Genomic DNA, 13522 nt, shown 5'->3' with positions numbered 1-13522 from the left:
AAGCATTTCCCCCCAGAAAGTATTTTTTAAAACATTTCTCCTCAGTCAGTCTTGTGTGAAAATTTCAGCCTCAAGGTGAAACTGGCAAAAAAGCATCTCTGTTGCTGAGGTAATGTATGACCTTTGAAGATACTCTATTGCCACCTTGTGGCTCGAGTATCACGTTAAGTAACAATAATGATGATGAGGATGATGATGAAAAAGCACTGATGCAACAGATACATTATAATTGAGTCTTTATTGATTTTGCCATTTGCAGATATCAAATTTGCCAAAAGCAAAGCATGAAATGCTGTTTTTTTTGTTTGTTTTTTTCGGGTGGGCGGGGTTGGGGGGTCGTATTTTGTATGGAAAATATACAAAAAAATAAGCAGTGCGAAGCAGACAAAGATTCTGTACTTCAGTGATGTGAAAACTGTTCCAGTGGTTATAAGAGGGAACAATGAACAATCCTAGAAATAAGGGAAAGAAATATACCAGTTAAAACAAAGAAAAGTATTAAGTATTGTTTTCAACTCCAGTGATAAAAAAACAAACTTACACAAGGTGTGTTTATAAAACATAAAGCTCCATCAGGTAGTCTTTGGGGACAATTCCTATATTTCCATTCTTCTCTCCAACCCACCAGCCAAAGCTCTGGTACTCCTGGATACAAAGACATGGGCAGACACATTATGTAGGATGCTTCAGACAGTAGATGTTCTACATACTAGTCAGTTATCACACAAGAAAAGAAAAGAAATCATTGATTAATCAATTAATCATTCAACTGTAAAATATATTGCTTTGGTTAATGTTGAAGTAATTTTTCAAGGCATTTGCTTATCCCATCTTCTTTAGAGGAGGAATGTTCTGCTTTTCCTTTGTCTGGATTGTCAGACTAATGGGAAGCCTCCATACGCACATAAACCATTCTCCTTTCACTCCCACACCCGAAACATCCCATCATCCTTTGCATTTCCCCATTCCCTGTCCTGCCTCTGGCGTCGGTTCAGAGACCGAGAACATTTACCTCCACGCGACACAAAAACCTCAGCGCGGACGAAGCCCGTCACACATAAACGTGTCACAACATGACAAGTGATTGCTCCAAATGGCTGTCACCACGCAGAGATGTGAGGAGGACACAGTGAGGAGAGATCTGAGACAAGAGGGAAAGATTCCCCCTCTCCTTCTCTTTGGCCAAGAGCCTGAACTCTCATCAAAGTCTTCCCGGGGCATGAATCAAGCCTGAAGATCATGCTCTGACATGGATAAAGGAAAAGGAGCCTGCACAACGTTACAAATCCAAAGCAGAACCCAGGAACAAGGGAAGCACCACATCACATGTGTCCCGTTATTCCCATGAGAGAGTTGGATGGTAGTATGGGACGTATAGGAAGAGAACAATAACAATAGCAATGTTGAAAAGTGACATTTGTTATGGGCTACTTGTCATGTCAGATATAAAAAGAAATGTACTTGATTTACTGTCTGTGTCACACAGACACAGATGATATTATTTACAATAGAAAGTTATTAGTTCATCTAATATTATTAACAGCAAATTAAACATCCCACCAAACAAACAGAAAGCGTCACATCCATTTCTTTTATGTGTCGCATGATGAAAATGTCACTCCATCACTAGCCCCTGGGGGATAATACAGCAGACTGACACGAGGTGTGTGTGTGTGTGTATGTGTGTGTGCACATTATGACTTCCTGCAGCCACTCTTTGAAAACCAGCGACGCTTCATTGTGTAGTTCAGGCTGACAAATAAGTCATGCTCGACTGAGACGGGGAACAGCGCGAGAACGCATCCACAGAGCCGTGAAAGCCTAATGACACCGCACACTAAGCCGGCCGACACCACTGCGCTGTAATTATACGGTTCCCACCAAAACAAAGACTCGCTGAAGGTTGGATTTCACAAACACAAATTGAAGAAAAAGAGAGAAGTTGATGAGCTCTGCAGACACAAAAAGCAACAGCAGCAACATTAACCCCTCACCCATTATCTAGCCATCGAGCCACGTTTGCAAAGTGAGATGTTAAATTTCTCCATTAGTTTTATGGGCAGTGACTTGCACCTTGGGCAGGCGGGTGGGAGATGGTGGGAGTGGGAGTGGGTGGAGTGCTGCAGCATATCTAGGCAACACACTCTCTCCCAGTTAGACCCTATATAATCAACACCCAGGTCCTGACTGGGGGGTCTTGCAGCTGTAACACTACAGCTATTTCTGGGCTGTGGAATGGGGGAGGGACACAGTGAAGCCAGGGAAAGGAGAACTGGGGTGGGAGGCAGAAGGGGGGAAGCTGGCTGTCCACTTTAGTTGCAGCTGGCTGCTGCAGTCCAGACACGTTTTATGGTCATTGCCCCTGCAGCAGGCCACAACCCCCAACACCAAGGTTTCAGCTAATGGCACTTCCAGTCTGAGTGAAAGAGCAACTTGATTCTTGGTCCTTCTCCACACATGGAGGAGGAGTAATAAACAGGCGTTTGACCAATGAGCATTGACGGGTCTGTCTGCTTTGTGCAATTCTTTCTTTCTTTCTCTTAGTGCTAAATCAATTAATCAATTAGTTAATCAACCCAAAGTTAACAACGGCGATAATCCATTAGTTGTCTAAGTCGGTTATCAAACAAAAATGCTTGTTCCTGCTTCACCCTGCTGTTTGGATAGAGTATTGTTTAAAAAGAAATGTCACCTCGAACTCTGGAAATATTTGTCGATTGTTTTTTGATTATTCTCTGATATTTTACAGAGTAAATATTTCATCAATAAACCAGAAAAATAAAATAACTTTCACATACAACCTAGTTCTTTTGTGGGACTTAAAGACGTTTTAAATAATTCTCCTAATCATAAATTACTTTGCACAAACTGCACACTTGAACCATATACATAGTCACTGTGGAGTTTGTCCTTACAAGTAATATGTTTTTTTATCATTTGTGTTTAATTTGTTTGTATCTTATATTTATATTCTCTCACTTTTATACAATTTTTATAATTTGTCAGAAAATATCCCAGTTTTGGGATCAATAAAGTACATCCATCCATCCATCCATCCATCAATCTGATGATTTTACAAAATAAAAATAAATAACGTCCTGAAGCCAATCAGTCACAACATCTTTGCACCACTAGATGGCAGACTTGAATATGAAAATGGCTCTGGTCTGTTGACATCAGTAATATCAGATGACTACATGCTCCATAGACACCAAACCAGGCAGGAAATCTAGACAGTCGAGAAAGTGCACATTTCACACTTCAAAGGAATTGATTAATTAATAATAAAAAGAAATTAATCAATAAAAACCACACGTTTGATGGCCATCTGTATACGTGTACATTTCCCTAAAAACAAGCCTGTTAAATGTATTGCAACACACTTCACATGAGCACAAATGCTCTCCTGTTGTGTTTACATAATAGAAAGGTAAAGAACCACCCAAATCTCCACACCTGGCACCCACACCTTGTCAACAAGCCTTGGAAAGTGTGCGTCCACTACACGTCCTCACCTGCTCTGAATAGAGTGGTGGACTCAGTCTGAGTTTCCTGGGAACACACATTCCTACTTGGCGAGGTGAGAGCGATGTCTGAGAGGTGTGTGTGTGTGTGTGTGTGTGTGTGGGCTGTTCCCTGCCTGGCATCGCGGCAGCGACAGCATGCTGAAACAGTCCAGATGGAAGTGATGGAATGGCGCTGTGTGCCAGCTAAGCCCGGTTTCCGCCAACAACACTAAAACAGCTTCCTTTGTGACACAACTAATCCCCATCACAGTACCAGGGAGAGAGAACCTAGCCCAGTCTGTCTCTTAGCATCAGCCGTTCACCTCCAGGCGGAGGGTCAGGCTCTGCCAGTAAAGGATGTGAACAGTCAGTTCCTCTGAGGCTCTGGAAATAACCCACACTTCAGGGACATGCAGCGTCACTCAGACTGCAAACCTCCTCTCAAACTTCTGCATGAAATTGGGTTTGTGCTAATCCAGGATGCATCAAAAAAAAACACTCATCTGAGGACAAACTAAGGCTTTTCTGATCTCCTCTCAATGTATACCTTGCTCAGGATGTAGATGGTATCTCCACGTCTGAAGGTCAGCTCGTCAGGATGGTCACCTGTGCAGTTCCATAAGCCTTGGTAGTAGTTCTGGTAGTCGGTGCTCTTATCAACTGGACATAGAATTGGGCAGTGGTTTAAAAAGACATCAGGTTTAGTGTGTGTGTGTGTGTGAGAATTGATGTTTTCTGTTTACATGTCTGACAGCACAGTGGTTGTAAGTGAGGGGCAGAACCAACAGGAGGCAGTAGAGAGCCTGAAGCAGTACTTCTAGGCATCAAATAAAAAGTGTCACAGTTCCAAATCACACAACCGACTAATTCTTGCCTCCACTGAAAACCACCACACCCACTGTCAAAAATCAATCAAACTTTATTTGTGTTACACTTTTTTATAGACATAAAATGTAACACAAAGCACTTCACATGAAAAACAAAACGACAGCCCAAACACACACCAACACATATAACAAACATATTCCGTCACACATAGTGTGAAAAAATTAAAAATAAAGATTAGAAAATAAAGATCACACAAAAAAAAAGGAGCAGAGGAAATGTCATTCCACCAGTTTGCAACACCAGAGGCAGTTTTGTTTTTTTAAGCATAAACAATAAAACACACAATAAAATAAATATAATAAATAACTAAAACACAATTCTAAGGGAGAACAGATGGATACGAGTGAGTAAAACTGAATAATAAAATGATAGAGTAAACAAAGTAAGATCATTCCGATTAATATAATGCTCCGGTATAAGTATACTGCACTGTAGATAAATTCAAAATGTAGTATTTAGTGTAGTGGATGAGCAGATATTCCAAGATCATGACCAGAAAATTACATAAATTCAGTAATTACTAGATATAATAAATGTAATATAACGGTATGTATGTTTGTATGTATGTAACAAGATTAATGATTAATAAGAAGAAAGTTTACTTTAACTGGACAGACATTGAGAAATATCTAAAACGTGAATAACTGTAAAAGGAAGTTGTTTAATTTGGTTCAAAGTTATTTCCAGTATTGTGCCAACTTTCAGTTGCACATGTTCACAGGAACTTCCCTACTGTGCTTTTATGTGTTTGTTTCCTCTTTAGCAGATTTTCTGACATAAACTCTGACCTTGTCTGGACCAGTAGTCCTCATGGAGACCAATTTCAGAGTTTAGTTTAGATTTGGATTATGGTCAAAGTTAGGGTTAGACATTAGCTGGATGTGGTTTAAGGTTAGGGGTGAGGCTTTGGTTAGGCAGTCTAAAAGAATGGAAGAGACAACTGTGCAAACCTGTTTGGCCTTTGACCCCTGTGTGTGTGTGTGCGTGTGTGTGTGTGTGTACCTGCAGCAGGAGGAGCAGGTTTGCTCGATGGCTCCAACTTTGGTGGAGGCTTTGCTGGAGTGGGAAGGTCATCCTCTGCAGAAGCAAGACAGTTACATGCGATTTAGTTTAATTTGTGGACTCAAAATCAAGGAATTGCAGAAAATGCATTTTATTTTTATACAGTACATTTCTAAAGTTATAATAATAATAATAATGTCATTTAATGTACTTTTTTTTTAACTTCTATTTACTTTACTGTTGCTGGAAACTTGAATTTTCCTGTGGGATTAATAATATTTTTGATCTCCTCTCTCCATTTATATATTTTTTTAATCTCGCTGTACACTGTATAATGGCAATAAAGATGATTCTGATTCTGATATTTAAAAAAAAGTCAAAATAAAACAGGGAAAATGGACCTGGGAGCTCTTCATAGATGTCATCGTCAATTGGTTCTACTGGACCAACATCGTCGTACATTTCCTGATCCTCGTCATCTTCTTCTGGGATGATGCCCGTCATATCTGCAAACATTAAAAGGATAATGTTTTAGACTGACACACAATTACTGATTTTCGAATCATTTTTAAATGCAACAATCTTGAAGAAACAAAAATTGCCGTTCCAGATATTTACAAGCGTCGTAATATATTTGTAGTTCAAACCTTTCAAAACAAAGTCTATCTGTTTCACCCATTCCTCCGCCTCTTTCACCGATGACGCACAAAACTGCGATGACAGACGAGAGAAATGAAAACTGTAGTCAGTGCAACAGGCAGTTCTACATATATTAATTAACATAAACAAATAATACTGCATTTATGCATAGTAAAATGTTCCGCATGGAAGAATCCGAACGTTAGAAACACTCACTTGGATTTTTTAAAATATGTGCGGCGGGCTGAGTCTTTGCAAAGGCAGCAGTGTCAAATGAATGAATAGGTTTTAAAATAAATAGATTCCATGAAGTGCAAGTACACATACACGTGGTTAGTCAAGATTTTAACATGGCACATCTCAAGTTCACCTTCGTTTTTCAGTTTAGGTGGTACATTTGTACCCGTAGATAGCATCAGCATGAGCGTACCTGATAGATGCGCTTGTCTGGAGCCAAAACTTCGAAGCAGCAGTCCTTCTTTGAGTCTTTGCGTAAGGTGCTGTTCATTTTGACAGTGTAGCCGTCAATGCTGAACTCGCCCTTCTGCTGCTTGTCTGTTCGACCGAGAATAAAACACTATTAGGCCCAGGAACAACACAACAAAACCAGTTTCCTCAAACAGTATGGGATTCATAGTTAACAGGAAAACAGGGGGGAGAAGAGAAGACGTACCTTTCTCACTGCCATAGTAGTAGAAGGTATGATGGCTGAGCGCACACCATCTTTTCTGCCACTCTGTGCCAAAAAAGCTGTGATCTGTGGAGGGAAAAACAATCATATTTGAATGGAAAGAGGTTTGTTATGTAATAGTTTAAAGTGTATGCACATACTAGATAAGCTTTTGCTTCTCCCGCTTTCCCTTTCGGTTATGTGTATTGTGTGGACTACACTAAGATGATGTGTGATAATGAGTGATCTAACTGACATGACCGAAATAAACATATCAATAAATAAATAATGAAACATGGCCAAAAAAATGAGACATGTACATAATGGTGAACATTCATTTCACATGGATTTTTTGTCGTGTGAGCTACAGATGTTTGTTTGGCTAACAGATAGATAGAACTTTATTGTTATTATAAAACATGCAACGAAAAGAAGGTGCAGCTCCAAAAGGTGTTTTATAGGGGGATAGATAACCCGTCACCAAAAAGAAGAAACCCCGAATTACATTTACATACAGTGCAGACACGCACATACACAAACCAATAAATAATATAAATAAACAGTCAGCTAAGATATGTAAACAGAAATGTAAACAGGCCCTATAGTGTAGTGAGGTGTAGAACACATGAGTGAGGTAGAAATAAATAGCGGCTGAGATACAGTATTCAGCAGAAAACACACACACCCTTTCTGCGCTTCTCCAGGTAACCTGCTTTGAAAACAGATGTCAAGTCCTGAGCTGCCACAGGTGGAGACTGCTGGGCACCTGGAAAAAAAAAAGTGAAAGGTAACGTGAGTTCATGCGTTCACCCTGAACCCAATATCTTTACTGCGGGACTATTTTTAAAAGTCTTTATAAAACAAGGTAAAAAACAACAACAAAAACATTAAACATGAGCAGATGGGTTTCTGGCTGACTTTGCTATCATGTGTTCCGCTGATGGATTTTGAAATTAAAAGATGAAAACTAAAGGCCACGGCGGCTCCAGCAAGCAATGTTTTGCTTCTCATTTGAGGTCACACAGCAGATTCTTCATGCAGCATGCAACTTCAATGCAAATGTTCAACTGCTGTGTCAAAGTTGCTTTGTGTGAAAGAGCAGCCATAAAACTGGCAGCTGCTTCCAGCCCATAAACTCCGGACTCTAATCACCATTTCACAAGGACTTCCCTGATACTGTGTTTAGACCAAAAAAAAACCCAGAGTAAATACAAAACTGTGCACATATTACCATGATGGAGCACACAGGGTTAAAAACTACTGTATATTGAGGAATGTTTTTCCTCAAACTTAAACCCATGGCAATAATTTTCGGCCCCCAGACTGTGGCAGAGAGCAATAAAGCATGCTCTAGCTGTCAAAGCGGGTGGGGGGTGAGAGAGGTGGTGGGAGTAGCAGCAGCGCCTCCAAATTGCTCCTCAAGCATGTTGCCAAGTTACAGTTGGAATGTCTCCTTCATTGTGCCACTCAAAGTCACTTTCTCTGGGGCGTAGATGCAAAGATGTGTGTATTTTCATGCCAGGACACAATTTCCAACACTTTAATCCACAGCTTGTTAGTATTTAGCCTGACAATTTTGGACGTCTGCTTAGTGCCAGTGGCTCGTACCTTCACAAGCGTCATCGTCTTTGTCCGTGCGCTCGGACTGCAGCGACTCTCTGTCGTTATCAACTTCCTCCTCCGACGAGTCGTCGCCACCTACTGAAGTAAACACAAGAAGCTGCGTGGAAATGATGCACGCGATGACGCAAAACAGTGGTTCCCATGCTGTTTGTAAAAGGTCCAGTGTGTAAGAATTAAGGTGAAATGAAGAAATGAAATATATTATGATTATACCAATTTATTTATTCATTAGCCTGAATGTATGGCAAGACCACTCAGTTTTTAATGGATAAGTTAAACAATTTTTAATGATACTTCAAGGCTACCGTAGGTTCTAGATCAGGGGTGTCAAACATACAGCCCGGGGGCCAGAACCGGCCTACCAGAGGGTCCAATCGGCCCACGGGATGAATTTGTTAAAATTTCACACTAATCTCAACGTAATGTCAAATGCTCCAGAAACCCGTGACTAAATGTTTGTCCCTTTATAGATCAAGTGTGCTGTGTAAATAGTAAATTTAGGCATGATATTGTTGAAATTGCACTTATATTTCTCAAGAAATTTCATGTTTTGTAAAATTATCTTTCAGTAAATGTAAAACAAAGGAGAAAAAACAAAGGGGTTCTTGTTGTTCATAGGTTATTATGCTATTATTTTACTATTTTTACTGGTCCGGCCCCCTTGAGATCAAATTGTGCTGTATGTGGCCCCTGAACAAAAATGAGTTTGACACCCCTGATCTAGATGCTTGGAAGTGAAGGGTAAGGGGAGGAATATGCAGCTGCAACATGCAATTTCACCAATAGATGTCACTAAATCCCACACAGGGTATCTGCAGTTTTCAGGAAGTCAAATTTAAAACTTTTTCTTTTTTAATTTTTAAGACCATGTCATGTCAATTTAAGACCCATTTCATGTCCAAGTAAATTTCATTAATCAATTAACATAACTACACAGAACTCTATTATACAGTCGTCACAAATGAATTATGCTTTGAACTAATGTTTGTCGGCACATTTTTTCAGGAAAAACTGCACAGCTAGGACCTTGGTTTTACATGTGGTGTGTGTGCGTGCTGAAGTGTGAGTAGTGTGTGCTGTGGTCGCTAAGAGGAGGACTTGCAGAAGGGGGCGGGACTTCAATGCTCCTTATATGAAACAATAATGGTTGATGTCAATTGTTTGCTGTTGGCTTTTTACAGTCACTTTGTGTCTCTCCGACTTTGTGTGCGACTGTAATGCTTTTATTCCCAATGTCCAGAGGGGTTGCACCCTCTTAAGTGGGAGACACTAGAAGAATCTTTGCCCGATTTAACCCATGTTCCACAGGAGTCTGCACCAGTCAGCACTAGTTGAGGACAGTCGGCATGACCTCCGTAGGGTAGTGTTTACTGACTTTGCCCAGCTGCCAACAGCCAATGAAAAAGAGTCAGTGGGACACAGAACAGAGACGACCGGAGGTAGCGAGAATATCAAAACAACAATGGCGATGTTAGTTTACACTTTAAACTGTCGTTCTCATCGTAATTATTAACTTACGTAGTTACTGATTCCATGTTTGTTCCGTTGTGGCGTAAATTGAAGACATTTTCCCCCCAAACTAAATGAAGTTAATAAACATTCATCAGTTTTGTTTTTTTTATGTAAGACCTGGTAAAACTGTATTTAAAGCCTAAAAGGCCTAAAAGACTAGACCTTTTAAGACCCTCCAGATGCCCTGCACTGCACTTTGAGTTCATTTTTCCATGCTCTTTGTGAAAAGGTTGGAATGTCTAAAGAGAAAACATAAATGTATGTCCTAAAAAGAAACATTATTCAATGTGTTCTCCTCTATACTCTATACTGTGACCTCACATGAGTCCAGACCACCAGGGTGAGAACCAGTGGTGTGACAGATAATAAACAAAGAATATGACTCACATTTGTCCTTAAATTCATGAGGAAAACTGTAGGAGAGACAGTGAGAGGATGTTAACACATTGGGGTTTAATATTTTAATAATTAATATTCATTATATTTTAAAGCAAATAAATGAATAACAAACCTCAATTTGACATCCTTGATCCGTCTGATAAGAGCCTCCTTCTTCTCCTTTGCCTTCTTGCTTAAATTCTCTGCTTTCAATCCATCATTGAGGAAATATTCTAAATCTAAAAAAAACAAATAAACAAGGTAAAACACACTCATCTTCCATCTTGTCAATCAGATGGCTACAGGTATGGAGTCATTGTATTATTTTGTGCCTTGAATGCCTCATTTTTGGACTGTGGACGTTCTCTCACAATGTTTCTCAATTTTATACAAACAAAAATGTTTTACTAGGCAGAGAATTCTCAAAATTTGAAGCTCACATATCAACAACGTTACTCCAAACTGCTAAATGTTAAGCACAATATACCTTTAGTCTCACTCAAACCTTATTCTAATCCCTGAATCTCTGTAATAGCCCGTTTAATCAGCCTCACTCATGTTGCACTTGTGCAAACTCAGTTATCGGAAGAACACTTCAATAATTGCCTGTGTGCTGATTTTCTTCTGCTGATTACTGAGTCCTGCTTTAGGTGCTAGTGTGTAAAACAGACAACATGTGAGTTACTCATACATGTGGTATTTTAGAGTATTTCAGGAAAAAATACCCCATGCGTTACCCAAACAAGACAGGGGAAAACACACAATATCATGGTCTCCTGGAGTCTAAACACTTTCTCGCCACTTTATTAGGTACACATGACACCTGATAACATATCAGTGTGGTCTTTTGCTGCTTCAAGGTTACACAGTACATGCTTTCAGAGATGACCTAGGTTGTAACCAGCGCTTATTTGAGTTACAACTGTGTTTGTTTTCATTTGTAACCAGTCTGACCATTCTCCTCTAACATCAAGGCACTTGCACTCAGGAAACTGCTGCTCACTGGCTAGTTTCTCCTTTTCAGACCTAAATGATGGTTTTGTGCATGAAAATCAAGTAGATCGGCTGTTTCCACCATGCCACATTCACTAATAAGTGAGTGCCAGTGAGAGTGTACGAACACTTTTAGTAGGGCATTTATTTGCATTGCAGTGAAGGACATAAGCCTGCATTAGCTCTGCGGTGGAATGAGTGAGTTTTGGGAAGTGAGTTTTGTAAGACATTAATGTAGTTTGACAAAATGATTTTCTGTTTTCAGCCACTGTAAGACTGAAAATGCAGTTATTATTGATTGTTTTTATAGACTTATTGTTAATAGTAAACCATTCACCACACACAGTGTGCAGCTTTGACTCAGCCTGTGACACCAGCAAGAGAAGGTTGAAATGACAGAGTAACACGGTGCATCTGACAAACAGTCATCCACATTGAGTTAGTGCTTCCTCTTTTCACACAACGGTCTCGGTTAAAATTACCTTCAGCGAGAAAACGACAAAACACACACGAATAAAACAGCGCTTTCTTGGCGTGTTTACCTGAAATCAGCGTCGTCAGCTCCTCAGGAATCGCTCGCATTGTTGTTACTTGGTTGCAGGCAGCGATGGACGGTCCGACACACAAGGGTTCACTTTACATGACACGGAAGTGGCAGTGGACTGACAAGGAAGTTCACTCACTTTAATCAGTGACCCCTCAGCAATTGCTGCTGCTGCTGCTGCTGCTGCTGCTGCAACAACAACAGCCTCACTGATGCTGACTCTTCTGTGTAAATCTATCTGATCAGAATTCAAATTCTCCACGTCATTAATGCACGTGTTCAAACAACAAACAAATGATTGTTTGTTTGTTATCAGTTACTTATGTCACAATGATTAGAATATATTATAATGTTTTTCCCCAAAACATGATTTAGTTCAATGTGTGAGTCATCATCACATGCAGTGTTGCAATGTAACAAAGTACAAATACTTTGTTACTGTAGTACAAATTTCACGCGTCTGTACTTTACTTATATTTCTAGCAACTTTTACTCCACTACATTTCCTCTAACTGTCTTTGTTACTCGTTACTACCAAATACAATACCCATACCCATTCATAGGCTTCAACATGGGGTTAATTGCTCAAGGAATTTAACCCACAACCTTCCAGTTGAAAGACAAGCCAACTCTAACTACTCACTTTTTTAATACTTTTACATTTACTTCTAAAAACTTAAGTTACATTTTATATCAGGAAAATTACTTTTGATACTAAAGTACAGTAAATGTCTTTTATTTGAGTAATATTTTAAAAAAGTGACTTCAAATTCTACCAAAGTCATTTTCTGGTAAGATACGTGTACTTTTACTTAAGTATACCCTTATGCTACTTTATACAAGACTGTTCACATGCAAGATGGTTGAAGCAGCTGTCATTACTCTCTGTGTTTGACCTATAATTCATCAGCACTATTTTCTAAACATGTATTATGCTTTTTGTGAATGAGCCTTTCTTTCTTTCTTTCTTTCTTTCTTTCTTTCTTTCTTTCTTTCTTTCCTTCTTTCTTTCTTTCTTTCTCAGCAAAACCAGAACACATCACAGTAGGTTTTACGTTTTAAACAATTATACATTAGAAGGTAATTATAATAGCCCTCTCTAAATAGGCAGCCCATCTGGAAAGCATTGGTTAGTCAGCACATTACATTCAAGGCTTGTTTGAACTGCTGTAAGGCAGGCTGATGGGAGAGGGTTCCAAATTTGTGCGAGAGAGAAAGACAAACCAACAGTTCACACGGAGAGCAAGTACTTAGTGTCAGCATAAGAAAGAAGAAAGAAAAAAAACAGGACAAGATCTCCAGCAGGACCAGACTCAGAGGTGTGGAGCCATCTGTGTTGGCCAGCTGTGGTGAAAGGGGAAAATGAGGAGAGAGGTGTATACTGTGACAGACCCATGATAAGACTAGTGACATATCAGTACATGGATCCTGTCGTTCACTCTCACACATACAGTAAGGAGTAACACATCTGCTGCAGCTCATACATGTCATACAGGAAAGGTGCAATGTTGTACATTTCATTGTTATCAAAAGCGTAAAAGCCATCATTCGACCCCCGTCAACACAGCTAAGCATTTTGACCATCATGCTCACAAACAATGACTCTTTGTGACTTTGTGTTTATTGTTGTAAAGTTCCAGTGTGGCAGACTCATCCTTCTCTTTGCCAGGCACATCAGGGCACTATGGTGGTTTCCCACCAGAAAACATGCTATTCTTCTTCATTAGTATAGAGAGCATTTTATTTTAAAGCAATTATACACTTGTA

General features: G+C 39.7%; 1 protein-coding gene across 2 annotated transcripts; it reads right to left on the bottom strand.

The window, feature by feature from the left end:
- Positions 1-219: 219 nt before the first annotated feature.
- On the bottom strand, positions 220-11889 carry skap2 (src kinase associated phosphoprotein 2). 2 transcript variants are annotated; one of them, XM_044033202.1, is made up of 13 exons: positions 11754-11889; positions 10352-10457; positions 10228-10253; positions 8314-8406; positions 7391-7471; positions 6709-6792; positions 6466-6590; positions 6044-6107; positions 5798-5902; positions 5397-5471; positions 4054-4166; positions 542-645; positions 220-452 (listed from the first exon to the last, which is right to left on the bottom strand). In XM_044033202.1, the coding sequence occupies exons 1-12, from the start codon at positions 11791-11793 to the stop codon at positions 553-555; spliced, it is 1005 nt and encodes a 334-aa protein (XP_043889137.1). In that variant the 5' UTR covers positions 11794-11889; the 3' UTR covers positions 220-452; positions 542-552. The 2 variants fall into 2 exon arrangements, with proteins under 2 accessions (XP_043889137.1, XP_043889138.1); XM_044033203.1 differs by having other exon boundaries at positions 8314-8403.
- Positions 11890-13522: the final 1633 nt, after the last annotated feature.

This window comes from Solea senegalensis, linkage group LG9, assembly GCF_019176455.1.
Source record: "Solea senegalensis isolate Sse05_10M linkage group LG9, IFAPA_SoseM_1, whole genome shotgun sequence".
Classification (NCBI taxonomy): Eukaryota; Metazoa; Chordata; class Actinopteri; order Pleuronectiformes; family Soleidae; genus Solea; species Solea senegalensis.
The sequence above is the reverse complement of the archived record's forward strand: the minus strand, read 5'-3'. Positions and strand labels throughout refer to the sequence as shown.

Excerpts from the sequence above, each read along its gene's own strand:
- skap2 (XM_044033202.1), bottom strand. The coding sequence starts at position 11,793 with ATGCGAGCGATTCCTGAGGAGCTGACGACGCTGATTTCAG. Across the intron at positions 7,472-8,313 it reads AGACGATGACGCTTGTGAAG|GTGCCCAGCAGTCTCCACCT; the intron begins GTACGAGCCACT and ends TTTTTTTTCCAG. Across the intron at positions 6,108-6,465 it reads CAGACAAGCGCATCTATCAG|TTTTGTGCGTCATCGGTGAA; the intron begins GTACGCTCATGC and ends CTGTCATCGCAG.